This window comes from Triplophysa rosa, linkage group LG10 (assembly GCF_024868665.1).
Source record: "Triplophysa rosa linkage group LG10, Trosa_1v2, whole genome shotgun sequence".
Taxonomy (NCBI): Eukaryota; Metazoa; Chordata; class Actinopteri; order Cypriniformes; family Nemacheilidae; genus Triplophysa; species Triplophysa rosa.
In genome coordinates, this window is record NC_079899.1 from 13,603,993 (window position 1) to 13,626,439 (window position 22,447).

A 22,447-nucleotide genomic window follows, 5' to 3' on the forward strand; every position below is an offset into this window, starting at 1 on the left:
ACTTCTTACAGAAAATTCTTTCCTCAAAAGAGGAACAATGTGTTACACATTAGCAAAAATATTGGGATTAAATACAAATTATTTTAATGTTTTCACAGCCATAGTTTCTCATAATAAAAAGTTGAATGACTAACTAGCACCTTTGGATTTATTTCAGTAGAAGCACAAGAGGAAAAATGATAGCATATGCAAACATTGACAATTTGTGTTAACAAAGTTACCAAAATTAGGAAACACTGATTTAAAGCAAATGATGGTGACCAAACATGAAGTCTGATTTATGCCTGATGATTTTTTTTAATACAGATTTAAAATTATATTTATAATGTACTTGGCTCATACATGAGGCTTCTGCTGGGAGGGGTCTCTGTCTTTCAAGTAGACAGTAAATTCGGTCAACCACAAAAGAATGGCATGAATGCATTATGTCTAACAGAATGTAACATTTGACTGACGTGTGAATAAAACACTTCTAAAGTCATTTAATGGGCTAAATGCATGCGTGACTTCCATGTTTCACGTTCAGAACCCTCGGCAGTTTCCGGTTGGGGAGACTTAAAGCAGAGAGAAATGGAAAAATGAGAAAATAGTTCAATTTAGCAGATGCTACATTGCGGCACACAGCAGTGGTATAGAAGAGCTGTTCTACTGTATTTGAATGTTATAACGAAATGTTAATTTATGAAAGTATAATTTACAATACGGTAGAACAGCACTTCTATATACCAGGATTCTGAACGTGAAACATGGAAGTCAAGCATGCATAGAGCCCATAGCTTCTGATATGCATGTTGTTATGCACTTGTATCATCAGCACCAAATAGGAAAGTCTCCCGTTCTGTCCACATAAGCTGTATTATGTTCAGTGTAATGAAATAATTATATTACTCTTGTCTCCTCATATGCAAAGTCTTATTTAATCACATGAGATAAAAGCATAACATTTGATACGAATGAATAAACCCTTGCTGTGGTTTTAGTCTTTATTCTATTTCTGCATGGACAAACAAGCAAATAGCCATTCTGTCTACTAACTGATTAAATCATTTCCCATAAAACTTTGATTGCGCATCCGTCCATATGAAAATGAACATAAATGAATTGTAATTACCAGTCATTTATGTAATTACCCACATTTGACTAAATTCTGTTGAATCCAGCCTCATACTGTCAAATTTTGGTGACCAATAATAGTATATATATTTAACACACCTACTTGACAAAATGAATACTGTTTTGACAGTATCTTTTTGGAGTGCGTTAAATGACTTAATGAGGATAGGAGATTGTGCCACAACATAAGGCTTTAATTGTATTGTACAGGGTCAAATATGTAAGTGGAAAAACATTTGTATTTGTATTTAATGGAACAGTTGTGGGTCTCAAAGTTGTTTAACATAAGTGCACATAATGGGGAATCTTACAGTGTTATAGGAAAATAAAGGACGTGAATATGTTATTAGACACCTGGTTGATAGGGCTTTAATTCTCTCTTAATTACTGTCTGGTTTGGCAAACATCAAACATGCACTTGCCAGAAGGACTCTGAAATGATAACTCATCTTGTTAATGTGTTGTACTCATTATTATGCCTTATGTTCTTGTAGCTTTCTGGAACAAAACTTAAAATTTGATCATTTTAGTTTAGTTTAATACATAATGTAATGGGCTTGTTCATATAGTGTAAGTGACAATTGCATCTGCAAGCACCATTAATAAGAACTATGGTTACACAGCTGCTAATATAAAAAATATCATCTGTGTATAAAGAAGTACAAAGAATCGCCTACGGAATAAATCCCGTCCAAAATCGCAAACATTGTAAACGCGCACATAAATTAGGAGACAGGCATTTATTTTGGTACAAAATGAATGAGTGCAAGTTTGGTTGGCGTTATATGATTAATAGACGTTGAAAAGAGAAACTAAAAATATCACGCTGAAGCTCCTTAAAATATTATTTAAAAAAACATTGCAGGTCTAACATTTGTGCTTCATCTGTTTTCTGCTTTGTAACAATATGAAAGCAGCCAAAACAAAAAGGACAAATTTGAACAGAAGGTTCAGCAGATGAAAGTACCTTCATAATACAGTAGTAGATAGTCCAGAAGCTTTTTATGTAGCGCGGCGGTGGTTTGTGTTGTTCCTTTGAAGACAGTGAGCAATGATACTTAAATACTGAGCAGGACGCAAAATACAAATCACTCTCACATTCACTGTTCCTCCTGCTCTGTGTATATAAACCCCAACCTGATTTTTATTTGCGTGCCCTGGCTTTACTGGCGTCAGACACGAGGTTGCTTTAAATAGAAATGACTCTAATATAATCAGGTATTAATTTGAGTATGTTTTGAATTTGTAATGTAATGTAATGCTGTTACAGTAATGGGCATCATAAATGCTTTAAATACAGGATGTCTATTAGGTAATCTGCCTTTGGCTCATTTACTGTCTGCTGAACCAAATCCAGATTCTAACAATAATGAATATACAAGAGCTTTTTATGCATCAACTTAGATTAGACCGTTTTGTAAATGGCATATTTTAGTTTTCTTAACATACTCAGAATGCATCTTGTGTTTGGTAGACCTTTATTGAATACATATAGTATTTTAAAATAATAATGAGGACATAGAGGGGCACTTAACAACAGGCAACTAGACATACTCAAGCAATACATTTTTAATTATATTACGATGCCACTACAGTACATGAATACATAATCATAATGAGTGAATTATACAGCTTCTCGTTGATATCAAGTATGTGTCTGTAGGTGGATTTAAAGGGACAGTTCACCCACAAATTACATTTCTGTCATCATTTATTCACCATCATGTCATATATGACTCTTTCTTCTGTTGAACACAAAGAAGATATTTTGAGAAATGTGTCTTTGTGTCCATATAATTGAAGTCGATGGGAGCCAGTGTTGTTTGGTTGCCAGCATTCTTTAGAATATCTTCTTTTGCATTTTACAGAAGACAGGAAGGCCTACAGGTTCGGAATGACATGAGGGTGAGTACATGATGAAAGAATTGTTATTTTGGGGGTGAACTATCCGTTTAATCGTTGTATGATTATTTTAGACAAAACAGTGACAAATAGTAACAAAGGTTTAGAAAACAATCTTCTTAAAAGATGCAACAAAGTAAACATAAAGTAAAGATTTATTTACATTTACATTTATGCATTTGGCAGACGCTTTTATGCAAAGAGACTTAGATTGCATTATACTATACATTTGCTTGTAATAATGTTACATAATTTTATTATTTATAAAATAATCATGGCTGACTGTGTATTTCTACAATGCCATCAGTTTTGCTTTTACAAGATGTTAACACTGCTTGTCAAAATATGGCCAAGATAACTGCCATCAGCCAACCAGACATAAAATAAAGTGTATCATTAAAATTTTGACATTTAAAACAGATACATTAAAGGTCCAGTGTATGTAATTTAGCAGCATCTAACGGTGAGATTTCGAATTGCAACCAACGGCTCACTCCAGCCCTCCCTTTTGTAGCACTACGGTGGCTGACACAGGATTAAGATGTCGTCACGTTTTTGCTTCCGAAGGAGATGACATTTTTACGAAACACGCTCTGTAGAGCAGTTTGTCTGTTTAGGGCTAGAAACAACATTCCATTTAAAGGGACCCACGGTGTATGTAGATAGAAATAGCTCATTCTAAGGTAATCAAAACATAACGCTTCATTATGTAAGGTCTTTATACACCTCTGAACACATAGTTATGTATATTATATTGCATTTTTGTCAATATATCCTCTAAAAAATTACACACTGGACCTTTAATACATAAAGATATAGCTTTTCAAAAAATTTGACATTTATGGATTTGTTTTTCTTTCAAGCAACTTACAGCGCATTCAAGGTCCTATACATTTATTTAACTCATGTGTTTCTTGGAAATCCAACTCATGGCTTTGGGATTGTCATGTTCAACAAATTGAGCTGCAGGAACAGTGTCGAACAGATCTGTGACCAGCAGGGGTGACACCTGTAGGAGAGCGTGTGTTCAGTCTTGTGATATCTTGCTAATGGCCATGGGAATGTCAGTACAGGAAGTATGTACTCGGATCATTCGGCTGGAGGTTGTGAGGCTGCTCTGGGTATGATGAGGTCTTCTTCTTTGAAATATTTTCTGACACAAATACAGCAGGAACTTGTTGTGAAGGGAGGCGTAGATGAAGGGATTGTAGCAGGCTGAGCTCATGGCTATCAAGTGGCATGAAACCTGGATCACGTTGATGTGATTCTTGTTCAAGATGGCGAAGTCGGTATCGAGGTCACGGATGAGGTTCACCACCTGCAGGGGGAGCCAGGAGAAGGCGAACGAGAAAACGGACACCAACAGGAGTCGAAATGTCTTGCCCCTTCTCCGTCCCCACTTTTCCTGGTTGGAGGGCGTGGCGGCCATGAGCCGAGGTGTAGCTCTGTGCCGCAGGTGGCATGAAATGGCACAATAGGAAATGGATACCGCTGCTAGAGGAACGAAATAGGAAAGAAGAAGGAAAAAACACGAATATATAAGACGACTGAGCTCCTGCCCGGTCCAGAACTCCTCACAGATAACCATTTCGTGGCCCGCTGCACTAAGATCAAGGTACACAGTGTGTAGAGCAGTAGGGGTGGACATTGCCAAAGCACAGAGCCATATGCTGAACACCAGCCATGCACAGAAAGAACGTCCTCCGCGCCGTCTAATAGGGTAGGCAACCACTACGTAACGGTCCACTGCTATAGCAGTCAGAGATAAAACTGCAGCAAACACGGCCGCCGTCTGCATCAGGGTAACGAAATGGCACATGAACCGGCCAAACACCCAGCCGCGCTCATCAAAGGCGTAAAAGGCAGTCAAAGGAACGCAGAACAGGCACATCACCAGGTCAACCAGGGCCAGGTTTCCAATTAGGAAATTTGTGGTGCTGTGAAGTTTCTTATTCAGACCGATGAGGATGAGGAGGAGGAGGTTTCCAGAGAACGCTACAAGGACCAGCATGGCGTAAAGGGGGATGAAGAAAGGTTTCAGGTCCATCAGAAGCTGGAGTCCGGTGAATGATGAGGGTGATGCATCTATTGTTGTGTTGTTCCAGGATTCGTTGTAGTCCATGTTTCTGTTTCGAAATAAATGGACATAAGTTCTGTTATTTTCCAAATCATATTACTGATTTGGTTATAATGTGAACAGGTAATTTAGCAAAAAAATGGGGATCTGAGAAAAATGTGAGGTATTTTTAAGGGCTCTTAAGAGTTACTCAGATTTTAGTTGAAATATGTTCAACACATTTTTAATGTACAGTAGTCAGCATATTTAAAGTCAGAAGTCGCGATCGTCTTTATTTCCATATACTTATGCATTTCCGAGTGAAACAGAATATTGAATTTGAAAAATAAAGGCTGTGGCTTGTGTTTTACACTAGTAATTGACTGGATATTTCATTTCATTTTGAAATAGAACTCAAAACTGACTGACAGTTGAAGAGTTCAGATGCAAAACCCTCTAAAAGCCACCTTCGTCAAAAATGAGATTATGATGTTGAGTGAATGCTCTCCACACCTACAATACGCAAATTATTTGGTTCCAAAACTCGCTAAATACCACACTCTGTTCAGTCTGACATATCTGGAATTGCGGAAAAATAAATGTAAGAGCCTGATGAAAAATGCTCATGTAAACGAAAAGTTGTCTGATGGATTTAAAGGGTTTTGCATCTGAAATTTTCAGTTGGAGGGGAGGTGCCTAATATAATCTGCCTAAGAGTCCCAAAGACTCACATATATACAAAAAAGTGCTCACATGAGGTGTTTTTTCAGTTAATTCAACAAAGCTTTGCAAAACTGCAATGAAAATTTACAGTTACAGGTCAGGTGGCGTACAAAAAATGTCCCATAATCATTCTTTTAAGATATGGTTGGGCAAGATCAAGAAAAACATACATTTGAGCCGCATAACATTGTTTAATGGAAGTGCTGTCATTTCACAATATTTTTTATCGACACTGAGAAAATATTGCAACCTGAAATGGAAACCCTGCTATATGGATCGCCAATGGAGGGCGGAAGTGCATTTTCTGATTTTAATGAAATATTATAGGGGGACACATGAATTTTAAAAACAGAAATAACACGGATAAATAGTTTAAAATCACATTAAAGGTCATAGTCACACTAGACTTTTTGTTCCATTGACTTCCATTCAGACGCATTCGAATGCAAGCCCGTCCGAAGATATTTCGCTGCGTAGCAAAGTTCAAGTCTGTTGAACTCTGACCTGCGAATTCGACTCGCATGAATGCATGAGACCGATAGAAGATCAAAACGTGACCTCTCGGTACAGAAATAAAAAAAATGGAGGAATCGCTCCCACCCATTTACGCAGCACCGTCCGGACGAATTTCTCAAGTCTAGTGTGACCGTAGTTGGCTAAAAGTCTGATGCATTCACAAACGTTACTTTTGAAACGTTTGTTAATGGACACCGGTCTGTTACTGCAGGGACATTTCCACGCCTTGAAACATGACGCGGCACAAAACGAAACGTGATTGGTTGCTTTTACCTGTCAGTCAAATGGCCTCTTGGGCGGGCCTTGGCCAAAGAAAGCGGCGATAAGTTCCGAGACTAGTGTGACCGTGGCATTACAACTAGGTTGTGATTTCTATTTTTAAATGTACGGTAAATAGGTATAATATACACTGTAAATGTAATACAAAAGTACATTTTTCAACTACTACTCAAAAAATGTACATTTGTAACAGATAATGACAGATAATAAAGCTAGTTATGTAATTTATCAGGAATGCTTACTACTTTACCATACAGTATAAATGTGTCTTGCCTTTATATTTTAGATAGGGATCACTCGAAGATCATAAGTGCCTAGCTGATGTTGTTTATCTGAAATGAATTACAATGAATGTTTTGCAGGAGCAGCTATGCTGTTGCAAATTCAGTAACTCCTGGATCTAAACTGTGCCATTTCATTTGTGATACCAGCACAGATCATTTATCAACGCTACCCTGAACCTGATTAAATGTCCACTTAGATTACTAGTGTGTGTGAGTGGAGAGGTCATATGATCTACAGTGGGGCAAAAAAGTATTTAGTCAGCCACCAATTGTGCAAGTTCTCCCACTTAAAAAGATGACAGAGGCCTGCAATTTTCATCATAGGTACACTTCAACTATGAGAGACAGAATGAGAAAAAAAATCCAGAAAATCACATTGTCTGATTTTTAAAGAATTTATTTGCAAGTTATGGTGGAAAATAAGTATTTGGTCACCTACAAAAAAGCAAGATTTCTGGCTCTCACAGACCTGCAACTTCTTCTTTAAGACGCTCCTCTGTCCTCCACTGTTACCTGTATTAATGGTACCTGTTTGAACTCGTTATCAGTATAAAAGACACCTGTCCACAACCTCAAACAGTCAGACTCCAAACTCCACTATGGCCAAGACCAAAGAGCTGTCAAAGGACACCAGAAACAAAATTGTAGACCTGCACCAGGCTGGGAAGACTGAATCTGCAATAGGTAAGCAGCTTGGTGTGAAGAAATCAACTGTGGGAGAAATTATTAGAAAATGGAAGACATACAAGACCACTGATAATCTCCCTCGATCTGGGGCTCCAGGCAAGATCTCACCCCGTGGGGTCAAAATGATCACAAGAACGGTGAGCAAAAATCCCAGAACCACACGGGGGGACCTAGTGAATGACCTGCAGAGAGCTGGGACCAAAGTAACAAAGGCTACCATCAGTGACACACTACGTTGCCAGGGACTCAAATCCTGCAGTGCCAGACGTGTCCCCCTGCTTAAGCAAGTACATGTCCGGGCCCGTCTGAAGTTTGTTAGAGAGCATTTGGATGACCCAGAAGAGGATTGGGAGAATGTCATATGGTCAGATGAAACCAAAATAGAACTTTTTGGTAAAAACTCAACTTGTCGTGTTTGGAGGAGAAAGAATGCTGAGTTGCATCCAAAGAACACCATACCTACTGTGAAGCATGGGGGTGGAAACATCATGCTTTGGGGCTGTTTTTCTGCAAAGGGACCAGGACGACTGATCCGTGTAAAGGAAAGAATGAATGGGGCCGCCATGTATCGTGAGATTTTGAGTAAAAACCTCCTTCCATCAGCAAGGGCATTGAAGATGAAACGTGGCTGGGTCTTTCAGCATGACAATGATCCCAAACACACCACCCGGGCAACGAAGGAGTGGCTTCATAAGAAGCATTTCAAGGTCCTGGAGTGGCCTAGCCAGTCTCCAGATCTCAACCCCATAGAAAATCTTTGGAGGGAGTTGAAAATCCGTGTTACCCAGCGACAGCCCCAAAACATCACTGCTCTAGAGGAGATCTGCATGGAGGAATGGGCCAAACTACCAGCAACAGTGTGTAAAAACCTTGTGGCGACTTACAGAAAACGTTTGACCTCTGTCATTGCCAACAAAGGGTATATAACAAAGTATTGAGATGAACTTTTGTTATTGACCAAATACTTATTTTCCACCATAACTTGCAAATAAATTCTTTAAAAATCAGACAATGTGATTTTCAGGATTTTTTACCTCATTCTGTCTCTCATAGTTGAAGTGTACCTATGATGAAAATTACAGGCCTCTCTCATCTTTTTAAGTGGGAGAACTTGCACAATTGGTGGCTGACTAAATACTTTTTTGCCCCACTTGTATGTCTGCTTACCAGAAAGCCACCCCTAATCACCTAAAGAACAGACAAAAGAATCAGCACCATAAACTAATTAAATAAATAATGTAGAATGTGACACCTTGCAATTCGATTTTACTTACAATACTAATTCTTAATTTAAGCCAAACGATGCACCAAGACACCTTGATATAAATGTTAGCATGGGTGTTATTATTTTTAACCTTTCTAAGATCAATGCTGGATTTTACACCCCGAGATATGCCAAGAATAATCGGTCTTCATTTTTGAAAGCTACAGTCCATTACATATACCAAAGGAACCTTTCTGAGATGAAATTTCATGAGCAGCCACTTGCACTTACTGGTGAATTGGAAGTTTCTTTGAAAATGGCCACGACTGAAATGCCTCAGCAGACATTTTGGTTCTACCTAGGCTGCTGTTAGAGGACACTTTCATAAAAGTGAAAGTCATGATATGCTGTTTGCCACTCTCACAGTTAACAGTACTCACAGCAAATACTGAATTAACTAGGGAAAATTAAGCAAAATAAGAACCGTAAAGTTGAAATGATCTTTGACCTATTCATTTCCATCCATATGCCATCATCAAATGGAATTAATAATCCTCTAATGCATAATGTTAACACAATGTTGAGTGGATGGATATTTTAATACAGCTTTTGATCTTCGGGTGATCTAAAGCATGAGGTCTAATGTTAGCTTCACTTCTTGAAGAAGCAAATTATGACCTTACTTTTAGACACAGAAAGTGCAGATATAGTAAGATTAATTCTAATGGAATATCTGAATAAAGTTGCCTTTTCATTAAAAACAAAATGTGAAAAAATATACATTTTAAACTTCAATCCATATTAACTGTATCCAGTGATTCTCTCCTACATTGTTGTTCTAGTAATAATGGATATTCTGAACATGAAGGAATATTGTGAGACAAGCAAAACTGTTGGGAGAAAAACATGAAAATCAACAGCTAGATGTTGACTGGTAATGAAGATAATGTGAAGCTGTGAATCTTATCACTACATGAGATTATATTATATTATTCAGATATTTCTCTCTTCGGCAGTGAACGGTCATTGTTAATTTTTGGTAATCCCAAACCACAGATTCAGTACAATTCAATACAATATAACATCTAAATTTCGCGAAAATTAGATAACAGCCATCATAAGTAACTTTACCTCTAATGAAAATTAGATCGACCAAATATTTACTGTGTAACAAGTGTTACTGCATAACGAATAGCCTAGCATTTGCATTTTTACCACTATAAAACCAAACCCCTCTGCATTTTGGCATAACCATATTTATTACTTCTATTACATCAATTGCTAAACTAAAGTCTATACATTTTCTTGCACATTTTTACAGTATGTACAACCACTGATTGTTACTAATTTAAACATTATTACACGACATTATTTTAATTGAAGGAAATAAAAATGTTGTTTTGCTCACCTTTATTCTTTTTCACCGATGCATCATCCAAGAGCTCGCACTTTAAACAAAGATACAGAGTCTATTAAGATTGATGTCTTCATTAAATACGGCCCCAGTCATCTGATCAATTGCTTCTCGTGTTCCTTCAGCTCGCGCATCGCCACCAGAAACGCGCACAGACGACTAGAGATTTCAAGTGGAGTCCACGCGCGAGTATGAGGAACCTTCAATGACCAGCCAATGTAATATAAAGGAAAAGGTATTGAATTTTTTTTATCCATACCTCCCAACTTAATAATTGCTTATTAAAAATATACAAATACAAAACTCTTTTTTTAAGAAACTTTCATAGAATGCACACACATCATATCTTTTTGAAACGAAAACTAATAAGAAACGGTAGGCAACCACACGAATTTAAGAGACGTGTTCACAAAAAGATGTTAATTGATTAATAATATAAATAAATCGAGCACTCAAAAAAAACACAAATACAAAACACAAACATCTATTCAGTTGTGTAACGATGCAATCACGCTGCAACAGTTTAATGACAAGAATGCCCTGTAGTGCTACTTCATCCATATTCAACAATAGTGACATCTATTGGTTACTGCTGCGCAAAAACACAATAATGCGTCACTACAAAGGTCACACAAGAATCTCATTATCACAACTTTGTCATTTTATTATCATTTAGAATGATTCTTAATACAAGTGTAGAGTCACTAACATATTGAGGTCATCATTCTTTAACCAAGTGGTTATCTAGTCTATTGACCTATGTGTTGGTTTCTGTCTGAAACAATGTTGACATGGACAGAAATTACATTTATACATGAAACTTATGTAATGACATCACCAAAACAATGTTTGGGTTAATGTATAACAGTGTCGTTTTCAATTAAGCATGACAGGAGCAAGTAACAATGATTTTCATTTGAATTGAGTAGCAAATGATAAAATTACAAGATACATTTGTGGAATGTCACATGACGACACAGTAAAGATTTACTCATATAATCACAGAGTAATTTATTCCATTTGAATCCTCTTGCATTCAATCCTGTGAACACGTCTAGTAGCGATAGGATGATGTATGAAGAAAAGCATGCACTAATGCATAGACACGATTGAGAGATGTGCACAACCGAGTACACATTAATTTATTTTTGTAAAACAACTGGGTAACACTTACTATAGGGCCACAAATAACCCTTACTATTGCCTCATGTACATGAATTTACAGTTCATAAAGGCATAGACTAATCAGGAATTAAACCTAACTATACTAATACAAAGTATCAAGCCACAGAGTTTATAACAGCTATGCTAAAATATGCCGAAGGTGACGATGACTCCATTTGTTTGCATTTATTTGTTCCTGATTAGTCAATGCCTTTATTTACCATTACTTCACACTAAAGCATTTGTTAGTTTGGGTGATAGTAAATGAATACTTGTGCTCCTTATAGAATGTTCCCCTCGAATTGAATCACAGTATCAGGTTGCTTTCCACAGCAAGACCCCCCTTATGCGCATCCTCCCTAACACTGCTGAATAGTAAAGCAAAACTGCACATTATTTCTGTGATATGGTTATTTTTCTGGGCTAGGGCACTCTTCCTCCTCACATGGCTGAGCAGTTTGGGCTGAGTTGGCAGGAAGCTCGCCGTTCTGTGTGGGCAGGAGAAGGTACTCTAGCTCTTCTGCATTGATGGCCACCTTTTCAGGAGACAGCCAGCGTTTGAACTGCTCCAAAGCACTGCAAAAAAGACAATAATGAAAAACTATATGCATATTGAATAATAAGACTGGTGTCATTTACTCATAGAAATGAATGGCATTTATTCAACAGCTTTCAACAGAGAAATAATCATTTGTGTGAAAAAGTGATTCCTTTCAAATTATCACTCATTTCAGAGGATTCTGAAAGAAAATGATTTGTAAATATGGTGAAGTTGAAAAATGTAATATCATTGATACACACTCACTGATTTTGTTTGACAACACAATTAAACAACTTGCTGACTTTTATAAAAAGTCAAATCATATTTTAGTGAATGCAGATCATAATATTCATAAATATGTCTCACAATTATAACAGAGATGTAATTTAAGTAGGATTAATTTACAAATATGCTGATCTGAGTATGTTAAAGGTTCCTGATGCTTGACTGCAACATTTTACATCCTCACCTTTGATCAAAATTTCCTTCCTGAAACAGTTCTGAGGCTTGGGCATCATGGAGGAATCTATCCCAGCATTCCTTTTTTGCCTGGGACAATGAACGCAGCATTTGTCTTGGTGTTACCTCATTTGACTGTCCCTTGATTCTCCTCAACCGATTTTCTGAAAATAATCAATAACAGCTTTTTAAGAACACTCATAAACTCGTGCAATCAAGCAAAAGCAAAAGTATATTAAATGTCATTTTCTGTACCTAAACTGGCTATGTAAACTTCAGAGTCAGCCATTGGTTCCCAGGGGTTTAAAGAAGCTCTGGGCAAGTTTGGTTGAGGGGACTCTTGTGATGAGGGCTGAAATGAGTCTGTAAATTGTCCATCTTCAAGTTCCTGTGGCTGTGGCAGACTGGAGCAAACCTCAGACCATAGATCGCCACTGGATCGAACTACATGAGTTTCAAAGTCGCCAATCATCACGTCTCTGATAATAAAAGCATAAATGTACAGTGATCAGTATGTAAACACACGAGATGCACGTTAAAAAATACACGGGTCAGCATGTAAGTAGCATAAAAACAGCATGTCAGGTTTGTTGGAAAAATAAATAGACATTTGCTGGCTGTTTTGCTGTTGTTACCAACATGATGTTTACGTTACTAGCTCTCAAGCAAACCCATATAACAGGTCAAATGATTGTATAAAACTATAGTGGTCACGCTTACCTTAAACAGAGTACTTTTGAACCACCTCAGTTCTTAAAAGATTTATAAAAAAGACGAATAAATATAAGCATTAGCATGTAAAACACATTTTGCTATCTGACATAGCGCTGTGCAGCTGAGCTTAGATGCGCGTAACCGGCAAGGATTTCCCACCACATTTGATTGGCCAATACATCTGTCCGTCAACAATACCGTGAATGTGATTGGCAGAGGCGAGATCTTTAGAAAAGCTACTTCCGTTTACTCCCTCAGCACGTTGACATCGCATCTAAATTTGCGAGTAAGATTTTTTATTCTTTTTTTAGTTGTGAATAATATAGGCTTATCCAGTCTGTGCAAGTTTTAAATTGTAATGTGAAATGCTAGTTAACTTACTGTACGTCGTTCTTATTACTTACCAATTATTCGTGCGTGAGAACAACAACATAAACAAAGTTTGTGATCTAAATGTTAAGTGTATAATAATATTGTGATAATTCCACATGATGTCATGTTAGATTTAGGTCAGGTCAGATTGGTTTACCTGAATCAAGCACACATGTTGGACGCATCAGTGGTCTGGAGCTGCGACACAGGTACAGTAAATACAGTTGATGAACTAGTATGCATTAAAGTGGGCTTTCTGTATGCACAAGTGTATGTCGGGGTCATGTTAGAACTTTGCAATTATTTATGTGGACTGATCGAGAAATCAAATGTCACACGTTGCAGGCTTTGCTGGTTAGGAAATGCGGACTGTGCTCAGACTGGCAGCAGTAGCGGTCCCTATGGGTTTGCTGCTTTCAAGAACCATGGCATGGATATCCAGCGGCAAAACACACGTAGAACTCGTCACCCGTTTAAGAGGTATGATAGATTGATTGATAACAAACATTACAGAGCCTTCAAGGTCCTAATATGGTTTGTAACGTGTGCCTTTTCTAATTCCCTTAGATCATGGGGTCATCCGAAGCGATTGTGTGTTTAATGCCATGCTTGCCACTGACAGAGGAATTTATTCAAGAGACCACCCTTATGCTGATTCCCCTCAATCCATAGGTGAATTTTATATATCAACAGAATGTATGGTTTGAAAACCTGAACAAAACTGAAAAGAATGCATGCCAAAATTAAACCCGCACAATGTTTGTCTTTCTCTGTGAAGGTTACAAGGCTACCATCAGTGCACCACATATGGTAGGCCAGACAAACACTTGTTTCTAAAATGTGTTTTGTCTTGTAATACTACAATATGGGAAGCTGAAGAATGAGTGCTTTAAAATGTCATGTTATTTAAATATACATGTTATTTATTCATGGTATCGCTGCCTGTGTAGCACGCACATGCTCTTGAGATTCTCAGTGATAAGTTAACAGAAGGCGCCTCCGCCCTGGACGTGGGTTCAGGAAGTGGATATCTCACTGCATGCTTTGCCAGAATGGTAAGTGTAGTCATATTTCATCACTGATTTATGTTTTTAGACTAAAACAATTTGTAGTGTAGTTTAACCTTAAAAAAAGTATAGGACTACTTTTCAGCAAAGCCCCTTATCTACAATGCATCTGGGTAGTGTCGTGGCGAAAAGTCGATCAGCCAATGTAGAAAGAATTCACGGAGACCAGAGAGCCAGGTTTCAAGAGGTTTCAATCTTTATTTGCTCGAGCAATCAAAGAGAGACATACAGAGTTCATCTGTAGATGCCCAATGATGTCCAACGAATACATGTCTGACTCCATCTTTTATACATTGTTCTCAAGTTGTTATCACAGTTCAAACCAATCATGTTTTACCTGACATCATCTTCTACCAACCAGGTTTTACATGACATCACTTATTTTTATTAGTCCATCCCCTTATCACTCGCTACAGTTACATTTCACGTTACAGTTATATTTCCGGCCTACCATATTAGGATTTAATCGTAGGGAGCGCCTCTCAATCAACACATACGTATATCATGTGCTCTTTATCTTGACACCTTTCCGAGGGCTTTTCGGACGATACATGATTTAACATTGGTTTTGAAAATGAACTCATGCTTTAGTGATAATGAGCACCCCAGCGTCCTTGGCTGTATGCGATAAGTTAAACTCCTCTACAAAAAGTGTGTGGTTTTATTAAAAATGAGCTCATTGTTTAGCATAAGAATAAGCAACCCAGCGTTTTTAATTAAACTTCTCTACAAAAGTGTGTGTGGTGTACGTGCAGTTAGTGATAAGATATTTGGTGTGTACGCAGGTGTTCAAGTGCTCAAACTCATACATGAGTCCCGTAGCCCTTGTTAAGATCAGAGAAGTACATGAACTCTATAACTACCTTTAAATGTATTCTTTTATATAAGAATACTATTTTATATAAGAAAACTCAGTAATATATTTAGAATATAAGAAAAGTCAATAATATGTCTAGAAAAACCACCATAGTAGCAATTTCAGTCATAGGAAACTAAGGGCCTCATTTATAAAACTATGCGTAAATTGTTGCTGCGCACAAAATGACGATTTCAGATTTATAAAACCATGCGTACACCAGAACCTGTGCAAAATTCAATTTATAAAACCTAGTTAGTGGAAGACTGTGCATACATGTATCTCCTCCACAAAATAACCACATGTGGAGCAGATCATTTCCGTATGCATATTTCCATCCACGTGAAGGTTTCTATGCCTATTTCGTGCAAATACAACTTTATAAATGAGACCCCAAGTCTCCAAGATTGTATGAAGACCAACACTTAAACATTTACTTACTCAGGTCACAATAAAACAACATATTTCCATTCAGCAATAAATTCCTGACATCAACTGTACCATAAATTGTGTTCCCTATATTCTGATTTAGCTAAAAAAACAACACACTTTCCCAGATTAATTCAACAACTGTGCACGCTTAAAGGTTACCAAGTACTTCACACTCCCCGGAAACTTGTTAATCTTTAACTGTTGCCGATTGACTTTTTTTACTGGAAGTCAGGACTTCCTTCCTTCACTAGAGCAGCTGTATTGATTATTGCACTTTTCTCTATTCATAGTAATACCACTGCATCATCTTGTTAATATATAACTTGAAGTGAATTGTAATTATGGATTTCAATTAAATTTGCATTGCATTTTATGCATGTTTGTTATGTTCATTGTGTTCATGCAGGTAGGACCCTCTGGTAAAGTAGTGGGAATTGACCATATAGATGAGCTGGTGCAATCGTCCATTAAAAATGTCCAGGCGGATGATCCAGACCTGCTGGCTTCTGGACAGATTAAATTAGTGGGTAAGGGATCAACGCATATAACAGATTGAAGCTGGTTAAACTCTGTTAGAATAACTGTTACTAGTAGCCTAGTAAAATGATGTGCATTCATTTTGGACATTCAAACCTTATTGCTTTTGACAATGAATGTGTTAAAATTGACCTTTAAAGATTCATTTTTAAGTGGTAGTTGTAAATGTGTTTCTTTCGTTAGTGGGTGATGGACGGTTGGGTTTTCCAGATGAAGCCCCCTATGATGCCATTCATGTTGGAGCAGCTGCTCCCACACTTCCTAAAGCTGTATGTGTTTCGAGTTGTTTTGTAATTGTTTAAGATGGTTAACCATCAAAGCTTATCATTCAAAAAGTATTTGATTTAAAAGTCTTATTTAAATCTGTGTTTTGACAGCTGCTGGAGCAGTTGAAACCAGGTGGGAGACTAGTTTTGCCAGTAGGCCCGGAGGGTGGAAGCCAGGTTCTCGAGCAGTATGATCGTCAGAGCGATGGCACTTTCCTCAGGAAAGCACTGATGGGTGTCGTTTATGTCCCGCTAACAGACAAATACCGCCAGTGGCCAAGGTACATATCAGTCATATGGATTATTCAGAACTTTTTATGTGCTGCATATTTTCACAACTGTGTGGCTGATGGTTTGTTTCTCTTCCCAGTGATGAGCTCTGATTGCAAGTATGGTTGCCCCTGCAGATGGCGCTGGTGTTGTGGTTCAGGAAGCCCTTAGGCCTGAAAAGAAGGATTGTGTAACATTGCAACCTGCTGCTTAGCAACCCATTTGCTGGGATCATTCTGATTCTTGACTTGAAATTGAAATTCAATTGCAGCAATTGTTAGAGGACAGGAAGAAATGCTTTCAGGGCATTTCTGAGGTGATGTCCCATCTCATATCTAGACTGAGTGGTGAAGAACTTTTCTGAAAAAGTGATCTCAGTATGCATAGTATTCATAGGTGGTCTTATGTTCATCTTTAACATATACTGCAAGCAATGGAAATAGAGTACAGTTACAAGAAAATGTAACCCATGATACCTGTTTAGAGTGACAGCTTTTTGACTAGAAAGGTATATGCCAAGGCTTTAGTAAGGAAACAAAATGACTTTTATTTACTATTATTAAAATCAAAAGTATATAACATCTTTACAAAATTTCTTTATTTTATAGCTTTTTGCATGCATGAACTCTTTAGAAATGTAATCAGATGTTCATTTTAAGTGTTGATATCGTCTTTTCTGGTGTGTAATTTCAATATGTCTTATTTGACATAATCCTTTATGTACAGTATATTAATCTACTTGAATGTAAACAATGCCTTGCATGTATTTTTAAAATCAATAAAGCTGTCAAAATATTTCACATAGATCAACAATTATTGTGGAATAAATTATACAATATGTATAATATTGTATCAATATATGTATATATGTATAAGGGCAGTTGTGGTCTAATGGTTAGAGAGTCGGACTCATGACCAGAAGGTTGCCGGTTCGATTCCCAGGGCCGGCGGGTAACAACTGAGGTGCCCTTGAGCAAGGCACCTTACCCCTACTTGCTCCCCGGGCGCTGTAGTGATAGCTGCCCACTGCTCCGGGGGTACGTGTGTTCACTACTCTCTGGATGGGTTAAATGCAGAGGTCACATTTCGTTGCCTTGTACTTGTACATGTGCAATGACAATAAATTGAATCTAAATCTAAATCTAAAAATCTATATAATATTAACATGTTAATATTTATGTGTAATATGCATTATATGGGTAGTTGAAAACACCACACGTGTCCTATGGTGTGACAGAAAACAAACTGTTAATAACAATATATTATTAATATTTATAATATAAAATAGCATACGAAATATTTATTTTCATTGTCAGTTTTTCAAAGTTTTTGTTACACGATGAGAGAGATTTACGGTATATTTCAACTACCCATATAATAATGTTTCAAATATATGACAAGTATGAAGTGTTAAAATTGGGTACAAAACCAAAAAAATGTGTAAAAAAAACAAGCATCAAAGAACATTACAATTGACAAAGAGGCATGCAAACATAAAATATCTGACAGCAACGTGGTAAACCCCACCACGTAAACAAATGATGTCGCGTGACGTCATCAACACAAGACGGAAGGAATGTTGTCATTCAGCTAATGAATGGCATGGTTCACATGTGCGAAGGGTAAGGCTGCTGGTTTCGATGTATTACTTCGCTTTGGTAAAAAAGAAATCGGTGTTTCGCTGAGAAACTTTTATCTGAAAGAATACGGAGACACTAAAACTCTAGGAAGGCTACGAACGGAACAAAATGCAAAGAGAAGCAACGCAACAGTGATAGACTCAAACTTCAGATATTGGGAATTTACAAACCAGCCTTGTCGCTCTGAATTGCACGATATGACTACTAAAGAGAGCACGGTGGTAGAGAATTGCTCGCAGGAAGAAAGCTGTGTTGCAGACATCCCCGTTAGGACAAATTGTGGTAAACGTAAAAACGAAGAGACTGGAGAGCCAGCAACACAAGACAGCGCTAAAAAGCGAAAGAAACGCAGTAAACAGCGTTCTGGAGAACGGTACGTGCCACCTCCACAGAAACGCAACCCGGGTGTGAGTTTCAGCCAAGAACATTTCGAAGAAACCTCGTATTATTTTGAAAATGAACTGCGCAAAGTGTTTCCATATTACTATGATTTTCAGACGTATTGCAAAGGACGATGGGTCGGTAAATCTCTCCTTGAAGTTTTCAAAAGTGAATTTCGATCCGAATCTATGGACTACTATCACAAAGCAGTCAAAGCTGGCCGTATTAGGTTGAATCAAACACCCGTGGATGACCTAAACATAACACTAAAGGTAAGAGGTCACATGATAACACTCCCAAACTCACTGTCTATCTCTGTGCAAGTCTGTGTATGTATAATGGTTTTGTATCTCTCTTGCTTTTCCAGAACAATGACTTTATGAGGAACACAGTGCATCGCCATGAGCCTCCTGTGAGTGGGAAGCCATTGGAGGTTCTGGTAGATGATGGTGAAGTTGTGGTGGTAGATAAGCCTGCATCACTACCTGTGCATCCCTGTGGCCGCTACCGACACAATACAGTCATCTTCATTCTAGGGAAGGAAAAAGGTCTTAGTGGCCTCCACACAGTACACCGGCTGGACCGCCTCACTTCAGGTGTGTTGCTGTTTGCTCGTACGCTGGAGGTCTCCAAAAAGCTGGACGCGATGGTTCGAGAGAGACAGGTGAGACCCCACATTTTGAATGACACCAAAATTAGTGTACAGTCTTAGGACTGTCTCTAAAGAATTCGTTTGTAACTGTCAAACTAATAAAGCATTTCTGTTAAAGGGATAGTTCACCTTAAAAAAAATCAATTCTGTCATCATTTACTCACCCTCAAAGTTCTAAAGTGGCAAAAATATAGTTGTTCTGTTGAACACAACAGAAGATATTTTACAGAATGTAGGAAACCGAACGGTTCTGGGGCACCATTGACTACCATAATAGTTTAGTTTTTTCATACCATGGTAGTCAATAGTGCCCCAGAACTGATTGGATATAAAAAAGTCTAAATATCTTTCTTTGTGTTCAGCAGAACAATGACATTTATACAGGTTTGGAACAACTTGAGTAAATTTTTGGGTAAACTATTCCTTTAATAGAAAGCAAATAAAATATTGCCTTAAATATTATTGGAAAAACTTAAACTGAACATAGATTAATGAGGCAATAACATTAACTAAAAATAAAAAAAAACTAAACAAAAACTGAAAACTAAATTAAACTTATTTGCAATACAAAAAAATAAAGAGACAAATAAATAATACAACGACAAAATCGCATAAAGGAATTACTACTATTTAATAAAATAGACGGTTATTCAAAATTTCTATTTCACAAACAGATAACTCAGTTTTTTTTGTAATTTTCAAAAATCATGCTTTTTATAGAGATGTTTTAATTGTATTTTATTGTGTTAGTTAGCTGTATTTTTATTTTTGCTTAAACAAAACAACCCAACTGCAGTTTGATTGATATTACTTGGAATGCACAATTAAAAAAACATGAATTTTCATGTTTAAAAAATCTGTTTTTTGCAAATGAACTCTTCAAATATTAATAAAACTACAATAAACCTGAAAACTAAAGTAAAGTAACTCTCTTTTATATTATAAACTGAGGGACAAGAAATGTATTTGGTGAACAACATATCTGTAGCAGGAGCTTGTTTTTAGCATCAGAACATTATTTTACAGTCAAAAGTATATATCTACTACCTATTAACTTATATTCTACGGCTTTGTTTTCTATTCTGAACTTTAAATTACATTGAGATGGTATTTGTGTTTAAATAAATCTTCATATTGAAATATTGTTCATATCAAAACAATGTATGTGCATTCTGTGACGCTTAATTTAACCGTAGTTTGTGTGTATTTTCACAGTTGGAAAAAGAATATGTCTGTCGTGTGGAGGGAGAGTTTCCAGAGGGTGAAGTGGTCTGTGAGGAACCCATACTGGTGGTGTCTTTTAAAGTGGGTCTTTGCAGAGTGGATCCCAAAGGCAAAGAGTGCCGTACAGTCTTCCAGAGGCTGAACTATAACGGACACTCTAGTGTCGTGCGTTGCCTGCCACTTACAGGACGTACTCATCAGATTCGGGTCCATCTTCAGTATCTCGGCTTTCCAATTCTTAACGATCCCATCTATGGATCTTCTGCATGGGGACCGAACAGAGCCAAAGGAGGGCTGGTGGATATGAGCAATGAAGAGATTCTAGAAGCCCTTATAGATGAGCATCGTTCAAAGGAGAGTCTGCACTTGTTGGATTTACCTGATGAAAAGATGGAAAAAGGAAAGCAAGGACCAAAGACGGAGAGTAGTGATGGTGCACTTGATCAAAAGTGCCTGCTTAAAAGTGTAACCGAGTCAAGTGACGGCGCATGTGATGGCAGTTCTTGTGAGGTGCCGTTGGTTGAAGAAAAAGACGTTTGCAAAAGCGGACCTACGTGTGAAACCGAAGCGGAGAAGATTGATTCTAAAAAAGAGGACTGTGTTGTAGACGAACACCCTAAAACGACAAAATCGGATGCTTTTGTTAGAGATCATTTATGTGGTGAGTGCAAGATCGTGCGGCCTGATCCAGCAGAGAAAGATTTGGTAATGTTTCTACATGCATTGCGCTACAAAGGACCAGACTTTGAATACTCTACCCGACTGCCTGACTGGGCTAAGGAGGACTGGGTTCAGGATTAAACATGTTAGATTTATGCAACATTTTTCATTTAAAACCACAGTGAATGTAATGATGAGAAGCCACAATTCTTTTGCTGTATGTGTTCAGTGTGATTTGAAAGTGGCTTCGTTTTAATTTGCCAGATTTTGGTGTTTTAGTTTGAATAACTCAGTACTGTTGTGCCAGTCTTAGTTTATTTAACTTCTATACACTTTAAAAACATTTTGACCCCATTTTGACATTTTGAGCACACAATAAAATATTGAATTTGTGGTAATTGAACCTTGATTGATTTTTGACAATTTCATTTTCTATTGAAGTACTATAGTAAGTGCGGGTAGTTGCAATCAAAATATGTCATGCACGATGTCCTGTTACGCATAAAAAGCTTTTTAATCATCTCCAGTATCAAGTTGTTTTAATTAAAACCACCCCAGAAACTCACAGACAGACTTTAGTCTAACCCCAATTAAAAATACATCTTTATTGAACGGCTTTATCATAGTTATCTTCAGACACAACGTGAATTTGTTTTTTATGCACAGGCTATCAACAACAGAAGTACCACAGCAGCAAGATTTTTAACACAGCTGCATAATTTCAGATACATTTTGGCACAAATCATTCTTGCTTTTTACATTTTCATTTTGGCACTGTGTTTTATGATGCTTTGAAAAAATCTCTTGACCTTTATGAAATAAATGGGAATGAATTTCTAAGAGATAATGTAGTTATTTGCTATTTTCTCGTGTTTCCTTTGCAGTAAAATTGCATTTTTGCAGTAAAATTGCATTTTGCTTTCATAATAGATTTAACTGATTTCTGTTAAATGTACAAATTTTCCATTAAGGATTTACATATTTGTGCACATCACAAAACACTTGTTACATACAACCTTTTGTATTCTGAACAA

At 37.3% G+C, this 22,447-nt stretch overlaps 5 protein-coding genes across 6 annotated transcripts in view; 3 read left to right on the plus strand and 2 right to left on the minus strand.

Moving 5' to 3' along the window:
• bahd1 (bromo adjacent homology domain containing 1) overlaps positions 1 to 1,627 on the plus strand; it is a 33,329-nt gene extending 31,702 nt beyond the window's left edge. The window contains exon 8 of the mRNA XM_057343085.1: positions 1,608 to 1,627. Within this exon, the coding sequence (XP_057199068.1) occupies positions 1,608 to 1,627 (20 nt within the window). The remainder of the gene's footprint in view (positions 1 to 1,607) is intronic.
• Positions 1,628 to 3,252: 1,625 nt separating this feature from the next.
• On the minus strand, positions 3,253 to 10,308 carry prlh2r (prolactin releasing hormone 2 receptor). Its single transcript, XM_057344369.1, has 2 exons — positions 10,173 to 10,308; positions 3,253 to 5,141 (listed from the first exon to the last, which is right to left on the minus strand). The coding sequence occupies exon 2, from the start codon at positions 5,135 to 5,137 to the stop codon at positions 4,043 to 4,045; it is 1,095 nt and encodes a 364-aa protein (XP_057200352.1). The 5' UTR covers positions 5,138 to 5,141; positions 10,173 to 10,308; the 3' UTR covers positions 3,253 to 4,042.
• Positions 10,309 to 11,172: 864 nt separating this feature from the next.
• ccdc32 (coiled-coil domain containing 32) lies at positions 11,173 to 13,197 on the minus strand. The gene is made up of 4 exons (XM_057344752.1): positions 13,063 to 13,197; positions 12,598 to 12,821; positions 12,353 to 12,506; positions 11,173 to 11,918 (listed from the first exon to the last, which is right to left on the minus strand). The coding sequence occupies exons 2-4, from the start codon at positions 12,812 to 12,814 to the stop codon at positions 11,753 to 11,755; spliced, it is 537 nt and encodes a 178-aa protein (XP_057200735.1). The 5' UTR covers positions 12,815 to 12,821; positions 13,063 to 13,197; the 3' UTR covers positions 11,173 to 11,752.
• Positions 13,198 to 13,281: 84 nt separating this feature from the next.
• On the plus strand, positions 13,282 to 17,650 carry pcmtl (l-isoaspartyl protein carboxyl methyltransferase, like). The gene is made up of 10 exons (XM_057344751.1): positions 13,282 to 13,342; positions 13,560 to 13,637; positions 13,774 to 13,908; positions 13,996 to 14,100; positions 14,207 to 14,238; positions 14,379 to 14,483; positions 16,190 to 16,310; positions 16,504 to 16,589; positions 16,698 to 16,867; positions 16,957 to 17,650. The coding sequence occupies exons 3-10, from the start codon at positions 13,791 to 13,793 to the stop codon at positions 16,967 to 16,969; spliced, it is 750 nt and encodes a 249-aa protein (XP_057200734.1). The 5' UTR covers positions 13,282 to 13,342; positions 13,560 to 13,637; positions 13,774 to 13,790; the 3' UTR covers positions 16,970 to 17,650.
• Positions 17,651 to 18,430: 780 nt separating this feature from the next.
• rpusd2 (RNA pseudouridine synthase domain containing 2) lies at positions 18,431 to 22,423 on the plus strand. Of its 2 annotated transcripts, XM_057344609.1 has the most exons (4): positions 18,431 to 18,869; positions 18,994 to 19,149; positions 19,245 to 19,541; positions 20,745 to 22,421. In XM_057344609.1, the coding sequence occupies exons 2-4, from the start codon at positions 19,066 to 19,068 to the stop codon at positions 21,552 to 21,554; spliced, it is 1,191 nt and encodes a 396-aa protein (XP_057200592.1). In that variant the 5' UTR covers positions 18,431 to 18,869; positions 18,994 to 19,065; the 3' UTR covers positions 21,555 to 22,421. The 2 variants fall into 2 exon arrangements, with proteins under 2 accessions (XP_057200592.1, XP_057200591.1); XM_057344608.1 differs by having other exon boundaries at positions 18,431 to 19,149; positions 20,745 to 22,423.
• Positions 22,424 to 22,447: the final 24 nt, after the last annotated feature.

Bases quoted from the DNA above. Each gene is read 5' to 3' on its own strand.
- prlh2r (XM_057344369.1), bottom strand. From the start codon at position 5,137: ATGGACTACAACGAATCCTGGAACAACACAACAATAGATGCATCACCC.
- ccdc32 (XM_057344752.1), bottom strand. From the start codon at position 12,814: ATGATTGGCGACTTTGAAACTCATGTAGTTCGATCCAGTGGCGATCTA. The intron at 12,507-12,597 runs GTACAGAAAATG...GATTATTTTCAG, and splicing joins AGTTTACATAGCCAGTTTAG to AAAATCGGTTGAGGAGAATC. The intron at 11,919-12,352 runs GTGAGGATGTAA...TCTTTTTTGCAG, and splicing joins GAAGGAAATTTTGATCAAAG to TGCTTTGGAGCAGTTCAAAC.
- pcmtl (XM_057344751.1), top strand. From the start codon at position 13,791: ATGCGGACTGTGCTCAGACTGGCAGCAGTAGCGGTCCCTATGGGTTTG. The intron at 14,239-14,378 runs GTAGGCCAGACA...CTGCCTGTGTAG, and splicing joins CCATCAGTGCACCACATATG to CACGCACATGCTCTTGAGAT. The intron at 16,311-16,503 runs GTAAGGGATCAA...TTCTTTCGTTAG, and splicing joins TGGACAGATTAAATTAGTGG to TGGGTGATGGACGGTTGGGT.
- rpusd2 (XM_057344608.1), top strand. From the start codon at position 18,454: ATGGCATGGTTCACATGTGCGAAGGGTAAGGCTGCTGGTTTCGATGTA. The intron at 19,150-19,244 runs GTAAGAGGTCAC...TTGCTTTTCCAG, and splicing joins ACCTAAACATAACACTAAAG to AACAATGACTTTATGAGGAA. The intron at 19,542-20,744 runs GTGAGACCCCAC...GTATTTTCACAG, and splicing joins CGATGGTTCGAGAGAGACAG to TTGGAAAAAGAATATGTCTG.